We start from the raw sequence: 14,703 nt of genomic DNA, 5'->3' as shown, positions 1-14,703 counted from the left end.
GACCTGGGAGATGTGTGGGGCAGACGGTTGTGTGCCGTGAGTACTTGCAGATGCAGCTTTAATTTACATATTTGTATGAGTTAATAGCCCACAGATGCTTCAATACATTCCAGTACCGCAGAAGAACCCTGCTTTTGGAGTAATAGCACCTACTTGCTGACTACAGCTCTTTCATACGGGTTTGAACTGCATTAAGGAACCTCTCTTGAAGAGAACTGGCTTCATCTGAGCCACTGTGGCTTTGACAAACCAGCTACAACTGTAGGTGAAGGCACTTCAATTCTACAGCTCAGTGAATGACTCTGGGTCAGCAGAGCTACAGTATCTGACTATGGCTGTGCTGCTCCAAAACCTGTGGGAACTTAAACCTCTTTTCCTGGGATTGCTCACAGTTTCCAAATGCAAGAATCTCCTGCGTTCGCAGCAAATTCAGGGCATACATACATACAGCCACCCTTCCTCTGCTGACTCATGATAATTCATTCACAGTTGCTGTAACTTGATCATGTCTGAGCCTGTAGGGAATGTTACTCTTTATGAAATAGCTCTGGAGCAAATTTTCCTAAACTCCATTCCTAGACCTCTGATACCCATAGTAGCCAAAGGCCCATGTCTGAACCTTGCATAGGATAAGAAAATGGGATTTTTCTTTCTCATTTGGGAAGCTGAAATGCGTTTTTACTTATCACAGTGTACTCTTGTTAGCCTTTTAGATTAATGAACTGGTTTACTTCCTTTTGAGAAGCATTTATTAAACTCCTTCACATTCTAAGAGCTAATTTTAAAGCAGCTGTCTCCATTTTATAAACAAGGGCACATTCCTCCTTTTGACCACATAAATCAACCATGCAGAGTGTCCTGTGACTACATAATCCTAAACGGGACAGAAAATGCTGAATTCTCAATATACAAGGTTTTCAGCAGATTTGTCTTCTACTCCTGCTTGTCACAAGAAAGAAATTCCAGTGGTTCAGAAAATTAATTGGAAATAACTAGCTAAAAAAGAATGCACCCAGACAAATGTAAAGGTTTTAACTTGCCTCATCTCCAGAGTTATCCTCAGCTATTGGGATCTGCCAGCTGATATTAGCAGAGTTCTGATGTTCCAGGGTCTCAGTCTCAATGTTTTCTGGACAGCGGATCCAAGGAGCTTCAATATCTGATCCAGAAGACAAATATTTTATATGTGGTATTATAGAAATAAAATCTATGTAATTGTTAGACTTCAAGTTGTTATAACTACTGCTTTTTTGTGTTGCCTGGAATATATACACGTTTTTGCAAAGGTACTGTCTCTGCCTCTTTTTAATTCTTGCTTACTGGCTCTTATATAAACAGTAAATTCTACATGAGAAGTGACTGTTTTGTTTTATTTTTGAACATCACCTAACACAATGAGATTCTGGTTTCTGCATACAACCATAAAACAAAGCATAAATAAGACAGAATTAATTGTTTCATTATTCATCTATTCATTACACACATCTACTCATTAAGAAGGAATGGCTTCTCTATCCTTTCACTGCCCACACACATGACACATACAGATGTAAACACTTGTTTCTGATCATCAGTGACATAAAGAAAATTATTTCTGACAGGATATGTACCATGAGCAAGCCAGTAGTCACTCTCAAATGCCCCGTAACATAGTGTGGAGCTGACTTGAAAGAAGCACTAACAAGATTTCTGTCAACAGTTACTGGAAATGTTGTTTAATAAATGCTTTCTACAAGGTACTGACTAGGACTAATGAGCTCTTATTGTGACATATGTGACAATGTGGAATGATTTCAAAGTACTGGTGGTACGATATGGGTAACATCACCACCAATATTTAAGCTTCAAAGTTTCTCCGACAAAGTATTTCTTCATCTCCCTGGCACAGGGCCTCTCAAAACATTTGTGGTCAAGTTATTTTATTGCTGTAGTATTGTTTGATAAATGGTCTCAAGACTCATGAGACAAGGACAGCATTCAGCTCTGAACTCATCCATGCCCAGGAGGCTTTAAAACAACTCAGGACTGATACCACTTACATTTTTATTACTACATAGTTCCAGTAAAGACATAAGTCAGACAATTAAACCCCTGTAATTAAGAGTGCAAAGCAATAAATACAAGTGGTTTTGCCTTCCTCTGAACTCATTCTGATGAAAATTTTAGTAGAAGTGAACTCTTTTAATAACTACCAGTTATAATTCACACTCCCCTGACCACAGCCTTCAGGCTGGAGCAAATTCCATTTAAAAGTGAAATTTTGTAGAAAGGCTAATAAATAAGTCAGAAGGAAAATGGCTGTTTTGAACTGGGAAAATATTTTGGCAGCAAAATAGAGAGAGACAATAATAAGACTGAAAGCAACCGAGAGGCCACTGCTCATTTTTACTAGAGAAGAATAACTTTCAGAGGTTCTTGGTGCCTCTTACTTTAGGGTTTTATGCACTGGTAATATCTAAAAGCTTGAACCCAAGCCATGCTGCTTTATCTTGATCCAAATGCTTCAGCTCGTAACCCTGTGCTGGGATCCCATCAAATATTAAAAACTGTGGTTTGGCACAGGTTTACACAGAGATTCAGAAAAACAATGTGGTACATCACAGAGTGGGAAATGATATGTTTAAAGGAAAGGATAAAATCTCCTTGGCCACTGCAGAGGAAAAAGTTCCCACCTCAGTTTCTGTAGTGACTTGGCAAGACGACTGCCATAACTGTTTTCTGTCCTGTTCTTTCATGCAGTGGCTGGTGAAGGCCCCTGTTTGGGGTGGAAGCATTAGCTCTAGGAGCACAGTGGTTCACAAAGACGTGAATAGCCTATTTCCAGACAAATTACACTTTCACTTGTGTCCTCCTGTAATCCAAAGTCAAACTCCTTCCAACTCAGTGTGCATGCATGTAAGAGAATAAATAACCTTACAATGCTAGAATTAGGCAAACACGGCAGGACCCTTCAAATGCAAGCAACGATTTCCTGCTCCTCTATAGACTCTGTGCACTTCTTTCCGTCAGTTTTGGCACTGACTCTTGTGTGCTATTATTACTGAGGACACGTCTACAGCTGTAGTCAGGTCAGAGCCAACTGAAAAGAAGCATCCTTCCATACCCTGTGTATCAGCCAGGACTTGCACAGTCAGTACAGGTCTGCTCAGACTACAGTGCTTACATAAGTCTGTGCTAAATCACTGGAAGCATTACTGTTACTGCTGTTTTAATAGGAGTGTGGGTTCCACTCTGACTATGTTTAAGCTAAGATCTTTCACTTTTACTTTGAAATTTCAAATTTATCTTCACATCAGGCCTTTTAGTGGGCAGTGTCCCCACACCTCATCCTTCTTGTACTTCTCATCCAAGGAGTGACAGCCAACAATGAACGCTTTTAAGAATGCACTTAAGCAAACTTTGTATTTCACATTAGTATTACTAACTCAAGTAAATTTGAGAACCAAGCTATAATGGTATGGACAACACTTCTTACATACTGCTTAAATCATGCTTTCCCCAGTTCAAATCTGTCTTTTCTCAGCTATTCCTGTTTCCCTTCAATTCTGCGCATGTGTACACAGAAGTATTTTGTGCTGGTCTCTACCTTTACAATGAGCCTCCTGGATGTTTGCACTCCATCTCCCAAATGAAATGCACCTTAGTTCTTCTCTAGCTCCAGACAAGAGGAATCCTTGGGGACAGCTCAGTTGGCACACAGTCCCAGAAACAGCTGGTTCCAGCCCACATCTTGGAGGGAAAACTGTTATTCCTGCTGGTTTCTGGAAGGTGGGGCAACGCATTTCTACAAGAGACCATTAAGACATATCTTTTAACTGACATATGTAAAAAAGTACATTCCAACAAATCTGCAAATTAAGTCATATGGCAACTCAGAGGGAACACAAAACATACAGACCTTTAATTCACGAGTCTGCACGCACTGTGAGTGTATAAAACAGTAGAAACTACTCAAATTCTGTATTCCAGTGCTTACTGAAGTAAACAGCATCCAGGACACCAGGTCCTGTTAGAGCAGGTACAGAGGAGGACCACGAAGACAATCAGAGGGCTGGAACTTGTCCTGTAAAGACAGGCTGAGGGAGTTGGGATCCAGCCTGGAGAAGAGAAAGCTCTGAGGAGGCCTTAGAGAGGCCTTCCAGTGCCTAAAGGGGGCCTACAGTAGAGCTGGGGAGGGACTCTTTGTCAGGGGGTATAGGTGCAGGACAAGAGGGAATGGCTTTCAACTAAAAGAGAGTAGATTTAGATTAGAAATAAGGAAGGAATGCTTCACGATAAAGGTGATAAGACACTTGGACAGGCTGCCCTGAGAAGGTGTGGATGCCCCATCCCTGGAAGTGTTCAAGGCCAGGCTGGATGGGGCCTTGGGCACCCTGATCTAGAAATGTCCCTGCCCATGGCAGGAGGGTTGGATGAGGTGAGGTTTAGGGTTCTTTCCAACCCAAACCATGCTATGATTCTGTGTTTCTATGATTTTCCTGCTTATGCTTTTCAGTGAGACACAAAGATATTCTTCATGTGGCTCCACTATATTTCGCTCTCCCTCCCCCCCAGCCACCTTTTTTTTTAAACAACTTGATCTTTCATGATTACTTTGAAGTTGCATTCCCTTGCTTTCTATGGAAATCAGCTCTTTCGAGCAATGGTCTTGCATTTGTTGCCTTCTTGTACAGCTTTTACATTAAATGAAATAATGTAAATAAGGATGAGAGACAGAAAAGGACACCATGCCATGAGCTGACCTGAGATCAGAGATATGGCATGTGATTTTGCCTACTGTACTTCAAACTGAGTGAAACTAGGATTGGTCTTGACTGTGTTCAGACCCAGATGCAAAGATTGAGGGTAACAATAAAAGGCAGCTGAACATCCCTCCAATGTTAAGAAGGGATGATGATTGCTTTGAGGCTTAGAATTGAGGTTTTGAACTGTTTTGTAACTAGAATTCAATACAAAATCTGAAGAATATTTGCACTGAAGTGTAAACTTCCAAACAATGCAATGTATGTAAACATGTCCAATTCTCGCAGCCTCATTCAGTTTTGAGCTGTTGTTTTTACCATGTGAGACAAGGAGTATTATTTTTACTTCAAACACGCAGTCATTAACAAACAGGACAAAAATGTTTATCACATTAATTCCGATAAGCAGACTTTCAGGAGTGATTCTTCCAACAGGTAATGAACAAAGACACAAGAAAAATGCTTCATTGACTATAGCAAATGAGAAGAACTGTAACTCTTTAGCTATTTGGTGAAGAAAGCAGGAAAGTTTCTACACAAAGGTACACACACAGAACAAAACAACACAGCTACAGAAGGCAAAGCTCTGTTCATCTCTTAGTGATGGTTTAATGACACAGAAGTGATTCACATTCAAAACAGTACATATCCCTTTTCTTTCCCAAAGAAGGGGCATATATTCTCCCCATATATGCAGCAGTCACTGAAAACTGGTTCTTCTGCATGAAACAAATCTTAAATACTCTAAGCATTTTAAGTATTTCCTGTCCTCTAAACTCGCAATACTGAAAATGTGTCTAAGTCTAAGCAATTAATAACTGCAACAGGCTGCAGCTTCAGAACAGATATTTCAACAGGCTGCAAAGATTGTAAATGTTAACACATTCACTGCAGGTAGATGCTTTTGGCTGTGAAATGCAGAACAACTCCATCAGAAAAAAAATAAAATCTAACCTTTGGTTGGTCACCATGGAAGGATACTGACAAATAGAAGAAAGATCACAAACTGGAAAAAAACAATGTCTGAAAGGACAAGCTAAAAGCATTAAGATGAATGGTACTCAGGGAATAAGTAGAAGCAAGGCTGTAAAAGGCACAGTGTAGGAAAAAGAAAACTACAGCTCTTGGCTTAGTGGTTAACAGTCCTGATAAAGATGTTTCCAAGTATACTAGCAAGACCCTAGCAGAGCACAATCAGACAAAGTTTCAGGATAACCTTTGGCATATCTAGCCACAGGGAATCTGTTTAAAGTGGGACAGGTTTTTACCAGAAACAAACAAACAAACAAACAAATAAGCTGTATTATTGTTGTTTGGCTTTTTTATTTGTGCTCAGTTACATGGTCTGATAAAGCTGACCAGGAAGTCCGGACTCTGAGGAACAGTGATGGTATCTTTCAGGGTCACTTCCAACCTGGGCTGGTCTATGATTCTAAGAGACCAAGATGATTCAATACAGTAACTAACAAATAGATTACCAAGCAAATCACGCTTCCTTCCTTCAACCCCTTTACAAAGACATTTCAGGGAACGTTATCGGTCAACTGCTATTAGAATTGTGGAGTACTAATTTTTTTAACACTAGATGGCATCAACACCCTGGATGGCATCCGGATTTTATCTTTCTTCATGAACACTTGAACAAAGCAAGGGGAACGGTATCCTGCAAAGTTCATTAATTTTAATGTGCTTAATATTAGGCCTTCATCACAGGGTGAAGAAACACAAGAACATGACTGAGGAAATATATTTTTTTCAATTTGGACAGAAGATAAAGCCTTTCCTTTTAGCAAGTATTTCGTTTTTAAGCAGTCTGTAATGTAATGCAACCTACGCAAAGCTAACTAATTGCAAACACCATGAAAAAAAAAAAAGACTTAAAAATACATGCAAATAGCAAATAAACATTAACTTCCACTCTCTTGGAAAAAAACGTATATGAAACAGACCTCACAGAAGTGCCTGTAAACAATCCAGATTATGTGATGACACTGTGGCAATTATGTTTACAGATGGTTGTAGTACAGTCTTACAGAGCTAACTTTTAAATCTGGTAAACTTTGCATTGATGTCCACTCAAACTGGAAAGCACTCAGAAAAACAGCTACAAGTGTACCCTGCGATCCAAGAGATCTGTTCCAAGGCAGGAGACTGACCCTAATCCCACTTCATTTTGTCAACAGAAGGGTTGGAAATAGATAAGTTATTAACTACATATGCATAAATACACAAGGATTTTTGGTTTCTTTCATCCAGCAGATGACAAATAATAGTTAGAAACTGCTTGGATTAAAAATAAATAGGGAACACTTCTATGATAATGATGAACGTTCTGAAAATGAGTACGAAGGATACGTTTTGAAGGGGACATGCTCTTAAGAGTCTCCTCGTTTACATCTTTCTCTGAATGAAACTCCACACACCAGTACTGAGAAGGAATCTCAGGAAGCCTGATGGCAGAGGCTGTTTCTAGCTCACACGTTTCCCTCTGGGACAACCAAAGCTTACTTTTATACTGGATTTTCAGATTCAGCAAAAATAAGCCATTGCCAAGGGTAATCCGGGCACGGAAGGAAAATTGCATGGTGTGAAGAAATCTGATACAGGGAAGAGATGGATTTTAATAATCAAAATGCTAAGCTAGGAAGGATGAGTTCAACTGATGAATATAGTTAATCTTCCAATTATAATCTTCCAACAGGATTTCAGGGTCCCTTCCTTTTGAAGTTAATTGAAGTTTTTACACTGACTTCAACAGAAGAGAGATTAGGATCTCTTAATGAACTCTCCTGATAAATTAATACTTTTTGATTTTAGAACACATATCTACAGTTAGAAATTTATTCTTGTCTCAAGCAAAGTCCACATCTTTAGGACTGTAGTTCAAAAATAGTCACAGGTTCAACCCAAATTACCCCGCCAGCATTACCCTAACTGGAGCCAGGTGGCATGTACTTAACTCAAGCTTTAGTCGGCACCAGATCAGCTTTTGAAATGTTGGACTTTTAAGCTTGTGCTCTTTTTCTTGCAGTCTAACCTCAGAAGTGTTTTAGCTGCTATTTCTTCCTCTTAAGCTTCTAAGTGAATTCAGTACCTGTCAGTAGTCTCGACTGGGTACTTCAGAAATCTACCATCCTTTATTTCTCTGTGTAACTGAAAGTGTCTGAACAGCAATATATGCCTACCTACTGCTGCACATTTGGTGTGACCTCTGAATTCTGCCTTAGTGTTTTGGTTCCTAATATTTCTCAACTTATTTCCTGCTGTGAGTTCATCACAAACAACAGCCACAACTCTGTTTGGCACTCACAATGCCTGTCTGACACACCTGAGCCTTTGGCTTTAAGAGGGTAACTCAAACCTCTTTGTTCACAGTTAATCTGTGGTGTAAGTCTACAAGATGTGTGTTTCTTACAACTTATCACATCACAGTGACTCGCCAGATTCAACAACCTTTTGGCTATTGGTTGTCTGTGCTAGATCTGAATGTTAATCTTCCTGCTTATTCCATTTACAAATGGTTTCACCCCTCCCAAACTTTAAAATCTGTATGAAACACCCATAAACAAATTCTCACTCTCACCTTGGCTTCATCAGCTATTGAAATTGTTAGAGTTTCTCACTTACGACAGCACATCAGGAAAGGCTTTGCTCTGACATGAACAGAGTGCAACCAGATACCTACCCACACACTTTGGCTCCTTTGAATCCCACTGTGAGGTTCCCAGGCAGGTGAGTTTGGCATTTCCTTCTATTTCATAGCCTTCATTGCAGGTCAGTAAACATACTGTCTTATAGGAGACGTCAGCTGTTGAACAATTAATTTGACCATTTTCAGGAGCCCGAAGTTTGGGACATGTCCGAACTGCAAAGGGGGAAAAAAAAAAGTTCACTCTGCAACACTGAGAACCCAGGGAGTAACTCTAGTCCTAAGGTTTTCAGGGATAGGGAAGGTACTGTTTTGTACACTAGTCACAGAAGTTGGAACAGAGTTAGGGATTAGGGCTGGAATGATTGATGCCTTCCTTTTCTTGAGAGAGTGTCTTATGTAACACGTATGAGGTTAGGAACACAATTCTACACCATCCTAAATTCTGATGTAAGTTAGCAAATTCATTATCCCCAGGAAAGTTCCCAACCTTTGGAGACATTTGGCACCAGGTAACCTATGCTAGTAAAGTCTATCAGCCTCCAGGATTGCATGCAAATGCAATCCTATGGAAAATTTTGGATCTTTCTTATGTTTCTAATTCCCCAGCTGCGCCTGACAGTTTGGGAAATTCCAAACTGCCAGTCTGGTATGGGCTGAGAGCATGCCAGGGAAGAAGCTAAGAGCTTAACAGAGCAGATGGCTGTGTCCCAGTGCTTGGGAACATCCTTAGGCACTCCTTAATTTATTGATGCAGGCACTGGTAAGGCCTCGATTTATTTTCTTTATCTCCCCTTCTCCTCTTCAGCCAGTACCTGGCTCTTTCCTTTCATCCCCTTGCTACCCTCTGTACATACACACCTTTGGGGTCACCTGCGTTGAACAGCTGAGCCATACACACCCATTGACTGGACATAATTATACGATGATGATGATAATATATATACATGACGGGGTGACAGCAAGCCGAAATGAGTAGATAGATGCCTGCTGAGGTTCTACCGTACCTTTCCCCTCAACAATGCCTCTCTTCTCTAACTAGCTGCTGATTTTCCAAAGCTATGGAAAACTTGTATCATTGAAAACCATCTTCAGGCAAGGCTGGAGGGTACTGGTTCAAAAGTTATTAGTGGGAGAAAAGCATACATAAAGGCAAACAGTGTGGCTGATCAAAAATGTAATCAAACAGGCTGCAGCTCCCTAAACTATTCTTTTCTCAGGACTATTTCTACAGCTTCTGTTGACCTTGCAGGCAGGGGGCAAGCTCTCACAATGTATGGCTTCAGAGCTGTGGATGGCTTCTCTGCTGCGGTAGGAATGCCAATTTTACCAAGTAAACCATCCTAGCTGCTGCTTGGTAGGAGGCAGACCACAAGCTCCTCTCCAAAGACACTTGAAAGTAAGCCAACTTGGCAACTTTCTCTCGTCTTCCCAGTAGTTGTTTACTGTGCATACTGATGAGACAAGACATGCCGGCAGCTGGACATGTGGACTGAACTGAGCACGATACTCCCTAAAACGAATAAAAGGGGAAATATGCTGACCTCTCCTTCAAATGAAATCATGTGTACACAAATGGCTATAACCACAAGCCCCTCAAAGCTGAAAAAAAAAAAAATTCATTAAATAATGTTGTATGTGAACATAGCTATAGGAAATCTGAGTGAAAAAAAAAACCTGCAGGAATACCTAGGTATATTGGATATAAAAGAAAGAAAAAAAAGGCACTCAGATGCATCTGATACATCTTCGTATTACCACTGTCTCATCTTCACTCTTTAAAAATACTATTCCTCTCATGCACACATACAGACAGGCAGTCACTAGAGAGTGCATGAAAGAGTACAAAAAAGACCTTGAAATTTCCATCTTGCTAGTGACACTCAACACTTCTGAGCAGCTTTCTAATAAGCTGCACCTTAACTGCAGTGCAGTGAATAGGAATGACATTTTGCAGCTGAATCACACATGCTTCATGCAGAAGAGAATAGGCTTTCTCTTTCATTGTTTCTATGGAAGCATTTAGTAACCAACTTGTGGTACAAGGAAGCAAATACTACCAAGCCCTGAAGCCCTGTGGTTATTATTGAGGAAGGCTGAATGAATTATGAGCACTGAGGAGGAGCACCTCAGCAACGTAATGTCTATGGAGAGTGCTTCCACCACTTGGTAAGCCTAGTCACCTCTTCTGACCACGCTAGCTGTACTCCCCAGTGCTCCTGCCTCCGCAGTGTTTCTGTGTTCACTTTCTTTCAGAGTTTCAGTATGGCTCTGCTGGAAACTGGGAATTGAGCCCACATTATCCTGGTTATGTTTTCATGTCTTAAAACACAAATCCATCCTCTTGTCAATTAGGCACTTTCCATGACCAGTAAAAATTTCCTTAAAGTCAGGGAAAACAACAACAAAGGTATATTCTGCTTGTGCTGTGTTTTCTCCTAATACATTTATCAGGATTACATACACACTTCATAGGGCTTTTTATCATGGGTCACAGTTAATTGCAAGACATAACTGCATAAATTGCTTTCCAATAGCACAGCAGATTTTAGTTAGCAGAGCAATTGAGGAGTGTTTAATGTCAAAATCCAAAGCAGTGAGAAGGGATTTTCCTTTAAGGTCCCGTCCTAATTTATGTGATAAAATACCCCTGGGATTAACAAGACAGCTATAAACCGTGTCTTTGATCTTGCTCCCTTCCATAGTTCGAATGAATAGAGAGTAGCAGATCCAGCACATGTAAAGGTAGGATTTTTTAATATATATATTTTTTAATTGGAAGTCTTCAGGATGATGGAGGGGCACGAGAAAGGCAAAAATATATCCTTTCAATGTTTCAAATGAAATTGACTCAACATCAAGACAATACCTCGAAGCAGTTTTTTCCCTTACTTTTCCAAACAAAACCCCAGCTAAAGGAAGATCATGCACCTACACCCAGCAGGTGTATATTTTTAGGTGCTCTAGAAGCTTTCCCAAGTACTAGAGAGTTCCAGCTGAGTAAAGACAGTGAAGATAAAGGATCCTTTATTTGTCATTGACTGCAGCTTTCTCCGCTTTTCTACACTACTGTGCAACAAAAGCTTTGACAGGCAGGAGCTATTCTCCAGTACCCAAGTCTACCTAAAGTGGTATGAATCTTCAACCTGTGTTTTGATCTCTTTGTTTTTGCCTTCTTAAGGCACCCTAGAGGTACAGGACAGCAGCTTATTTTTTATTTTAAGCTTATCCTTTCTGTCTTCTGTTACTGGAAGCTATATAAGAAGACAGTTTTCCCAGATTATCTGAAGAACAGCCCTTCAATGTAAGTAGAAGTGAACTGCTCTAAGAACGTCCCAAGGAACTGCACCTCAGATCCCTACTTTCAGAATCATCAGTTGCTGTTTCCTTAAGGGCTGCAGTGTTGGTAGTAGCATAAAGTGCTAAAGCCTCCAAGAACCTACTCCACTTCTTCCCCAAAATTCATGGCCAGGACAAGAGTTGTAGGAGGTGATTGCTTCTCATTTACTAGATTCTGGTGTGCAGACCAATATCAAGTGTATGCAACTTGAGTTAAACATGTTAAACTATAAACTGTGGTTGTTGAGGAGATGAAGGCTGCTACTTGCTTTTTCAGGCCCTCCTTGGGGGAAATACCAGGCAGGACAGCATGAGGATGCACCTTCTTCTAAACAACCAAGAACCTCAGGTAAAAGCAAGTGATGAAAAAAAACAAACTGTCTTCCTATGTACTTGTAAGAGCTCTACAAATAAAGAATGCTTTTAAGCATGTTCTTTCCCATGTCTTCTCCCTTTCAATCTTTCTGTTTATTACTTTTCCAGCAGATGCTCCCTTACAGCAAACTCCTAGGATACTGTCAGTTGTTCCCCTGTGAAACTCCACTCAAAAATCTTCAGAGGACTACACTCAAGGCCTTCCTACTTTAATTCTTCATAAGAAGGAACTGTAAGCCAATGCCTGGCTATGTGAGAAGACTGATGGCCGTTGTAAGACACTTGTGTGGCAAGGTCTTGCTGTATGTTTGACTAACTACCTAGTAAATAATGCTCTACGTTCTCTTTTGTAGACATCCTCTTATCATTTTAGGAAGGAGGGAAACAGAATGACTGAGGTGACTCTTTCATCTAAGAGTGTCAGACCTGCACACCTAACCAGGGATCAATCAGAGTAAATCACTATTAAGAACAAACGATCCCAAAAGAAAATGACTTTTCAAGCACACATCCATACCTCTGCAAGTAGCCTCTGATCCAGACCACTGGCCATTTGGCTGACAAAGCCTGATGCTGCTTCCCACGAGATCAAATCCTGCTTTGCACCGGATCCCACAGGCCGCATTAAAGTAATTGTTGCAGACATTCTGGACAAAGTAACCATTTTCAGGGGGCTTCAGTTCAGGGCAGTGAACAACTAAATAATTAAACAACCACAACAGAGTTATCACACCAGCTGGAATGTAGCAGGCTACTGAAGGAAAACATTTTTTTTTTTCCATTTCCAATTCTAGTTGCACCTTGGTACTTCCGCTGTTTTAGAGAGACACACAAAATCTTGCATGCAATTTGACTTGTCTTTCAAAGACAAATAATGAAGCTGTCCCAGAACTGCATCGTGGATTACAGGACCATTCAGTTTCTGGCTAGAAACACTTACCTTCACAGCTTTGTCCTACGACACGATATCCCTCCCGGCATGTACAGTCCTCAATGGAGGTGCTTCCTGGTGGAGAAGTATGATTCTCATCAGGACAGGAGATGCAAGTACTGATTCCACCTGGTGAACCTTCAGGCTTGTATGTTCCTGGGGGACAAGCTGTTGAGCAAAATAAAACAAGAAGAAAAGAAGTTCGGGATACCACATTTCACAGCTTGTATTACTTCTCCAATGTGTTGCTTTACATTTTTTACATTCCTCCATCCTTCCTCATAGAGCCAGTCACTTAGGGAAGGAATGTTCTCAGCTTAAAGCCTGTAGAGTTGTACAGAGATGAACTAAAGCCCACTGAACCTGTTGAAGGTCTCTTTAATGTCTGATTGAGGACTGAGGTTAAGTCCATGAATTATCCTCTTCAACAGATGCACAGTCCCAGAAGACACCAGATTTCCACCGATAAAGCCTGCACTGACCTCATGAAGACACTCCTGATTTACAGCTGTACAAAGTTACCTCAGACAAAATCCTAGCCTACAGAAGAACTACACCAAAATTTAATGCACACAAATTCTTAGCACCAAACTAGCCAAAGAAGCTCACAAATATGCCTGCCCTTGATTTACACATTATGATTTATAGATGATCTACACACTGTGCTTTCAGTAATGTATGAAACACAAACAATGAACCAATTAATCAAAGTAACTGCTCCCAGATGCTTTTCTATACATTTATATCCCATTTAACATTTGTAACTATGTGTTACTCCAATGCACAAGCCTTAAAGAGATTTACAGATATCTTCAGAGACAGGGAAAATGCATACAGAAAAGTGACCTCTCACATGAGAATTTCAGATGGGTAGGATAAGTCTCTCTTTGCTCTGAATTCCATTATTCAGGAAATTACAATAATTATCTTTATTTATTTTACAAAACTGATGTGAGAACAGGAGAGTGACTATTTACCAGGTGCTAATAAAGTGAAATGCTGACTGGTCAGATTGCCATTTGACACAGAACTCAAAGGTACTTGAGCTGAAAAACATATCTCCCGATGTAAAGTTCAGCAAATATTTTGAGGTTACTTAATAGTGAACCTCTCACTTCATTAATTTCATTGTCTATAAATTTTTCTAATGGGCATACGTTCACTTGCAGACTGCAGGTAAGTCAGTCTCTCATTTCCTGCCGTAAGTGCAGCCACTTTTCACCGTCTGAGGAACCTCTGCATGGTACAGACAACTGGCAATGGACAGCTCCACAGCCATCAGGTGACTGAGCCTGACCATAAATGCCTTCAAGTGTCTTCTCCGTTATGTGGTAAGATGTAATCTGTCTCTAAAGTTAGTTTCTCCTGTTGAACTACATTTCCCAGATTTCAAAGATTATGGCATTATCAGTCTTGTATTTTGGTAGATATTGGACCAGCTATGTTTGTTTTGTAAACTATGTAACTATATGCTAAAATACTCTGACATTTGTCTTAGTAATGAAAACAGTATTCTGCTTTCTTGGCAACTGAAAAGGAAAAAAACAACAAAACCAACAACAACAAAAAACAGCCCCCCAAAACCAACAGAAACTCTAGCCTCCTTTTCCTCAACCCATCAAGGGAGATTCAACCATAATAAATCAAATTTTCTGAATGATGTCGTA

General features: G+C 40.3%; 1 protein-coding gene across 2 annotated transcripts in view; it reads right to left on the bottom strand.

Moving 5' to 3' along the window:
• The window catches only part of SVEP1 (sushi, von Willebrand factor type A, EGF and pentraxin domain containing 1), a 124,122-nt gene that overhangs the window by 67,719 nt on the left and 41,700 nt on the right, over positions 1 to 14,703 (bottom strand). For both annotated transcript variants that reach the window (XM_084503922.1, XM_084503923.1), the window contains exons 4-8: positions 13,046 to 13,204; positions 12,623 to 12,802; positions 8,428 to 8,607; positions 3,587 to 3,784; positions 1,041 to 1,159 (exon numbers count right to left, since the gene is read on the bottom strand). In XM_084503922.1, coding sequence (XP_084360048.1) covers positions 1,041 to 1,159; positions 3,587 to 3,784; positions 8,428 to 8,607; positions 12,623 to 12,802; positions 13,046 to 13,204 — 836 coding nt within the window. The remainder of the gene's footprint in view (positions 1 to 1,040; positions 1,160 to 3,586; positions 3,785 to 8,427; positions 8,608 to 12,622; positions 12,803 to 13,045; positions 13,205 to 14,703) is intronic.

The sequence above is a fragment of the Aythya ferina genome, assembly GCF_964211825.1.
Source record: "Aythya ferina genome assembly, chromosome: Z".
Classification (NCBI taxonomy): Eukaryota; Metazoa; Chordata; class Aves; order Anseriformes; family Anatidae; genus Aythya; species Aythya ferina.
Note: the sequence above shows the minus strand (reverse complement) of the source record. Positions and strands in the feature narration are given on the sequence as shown.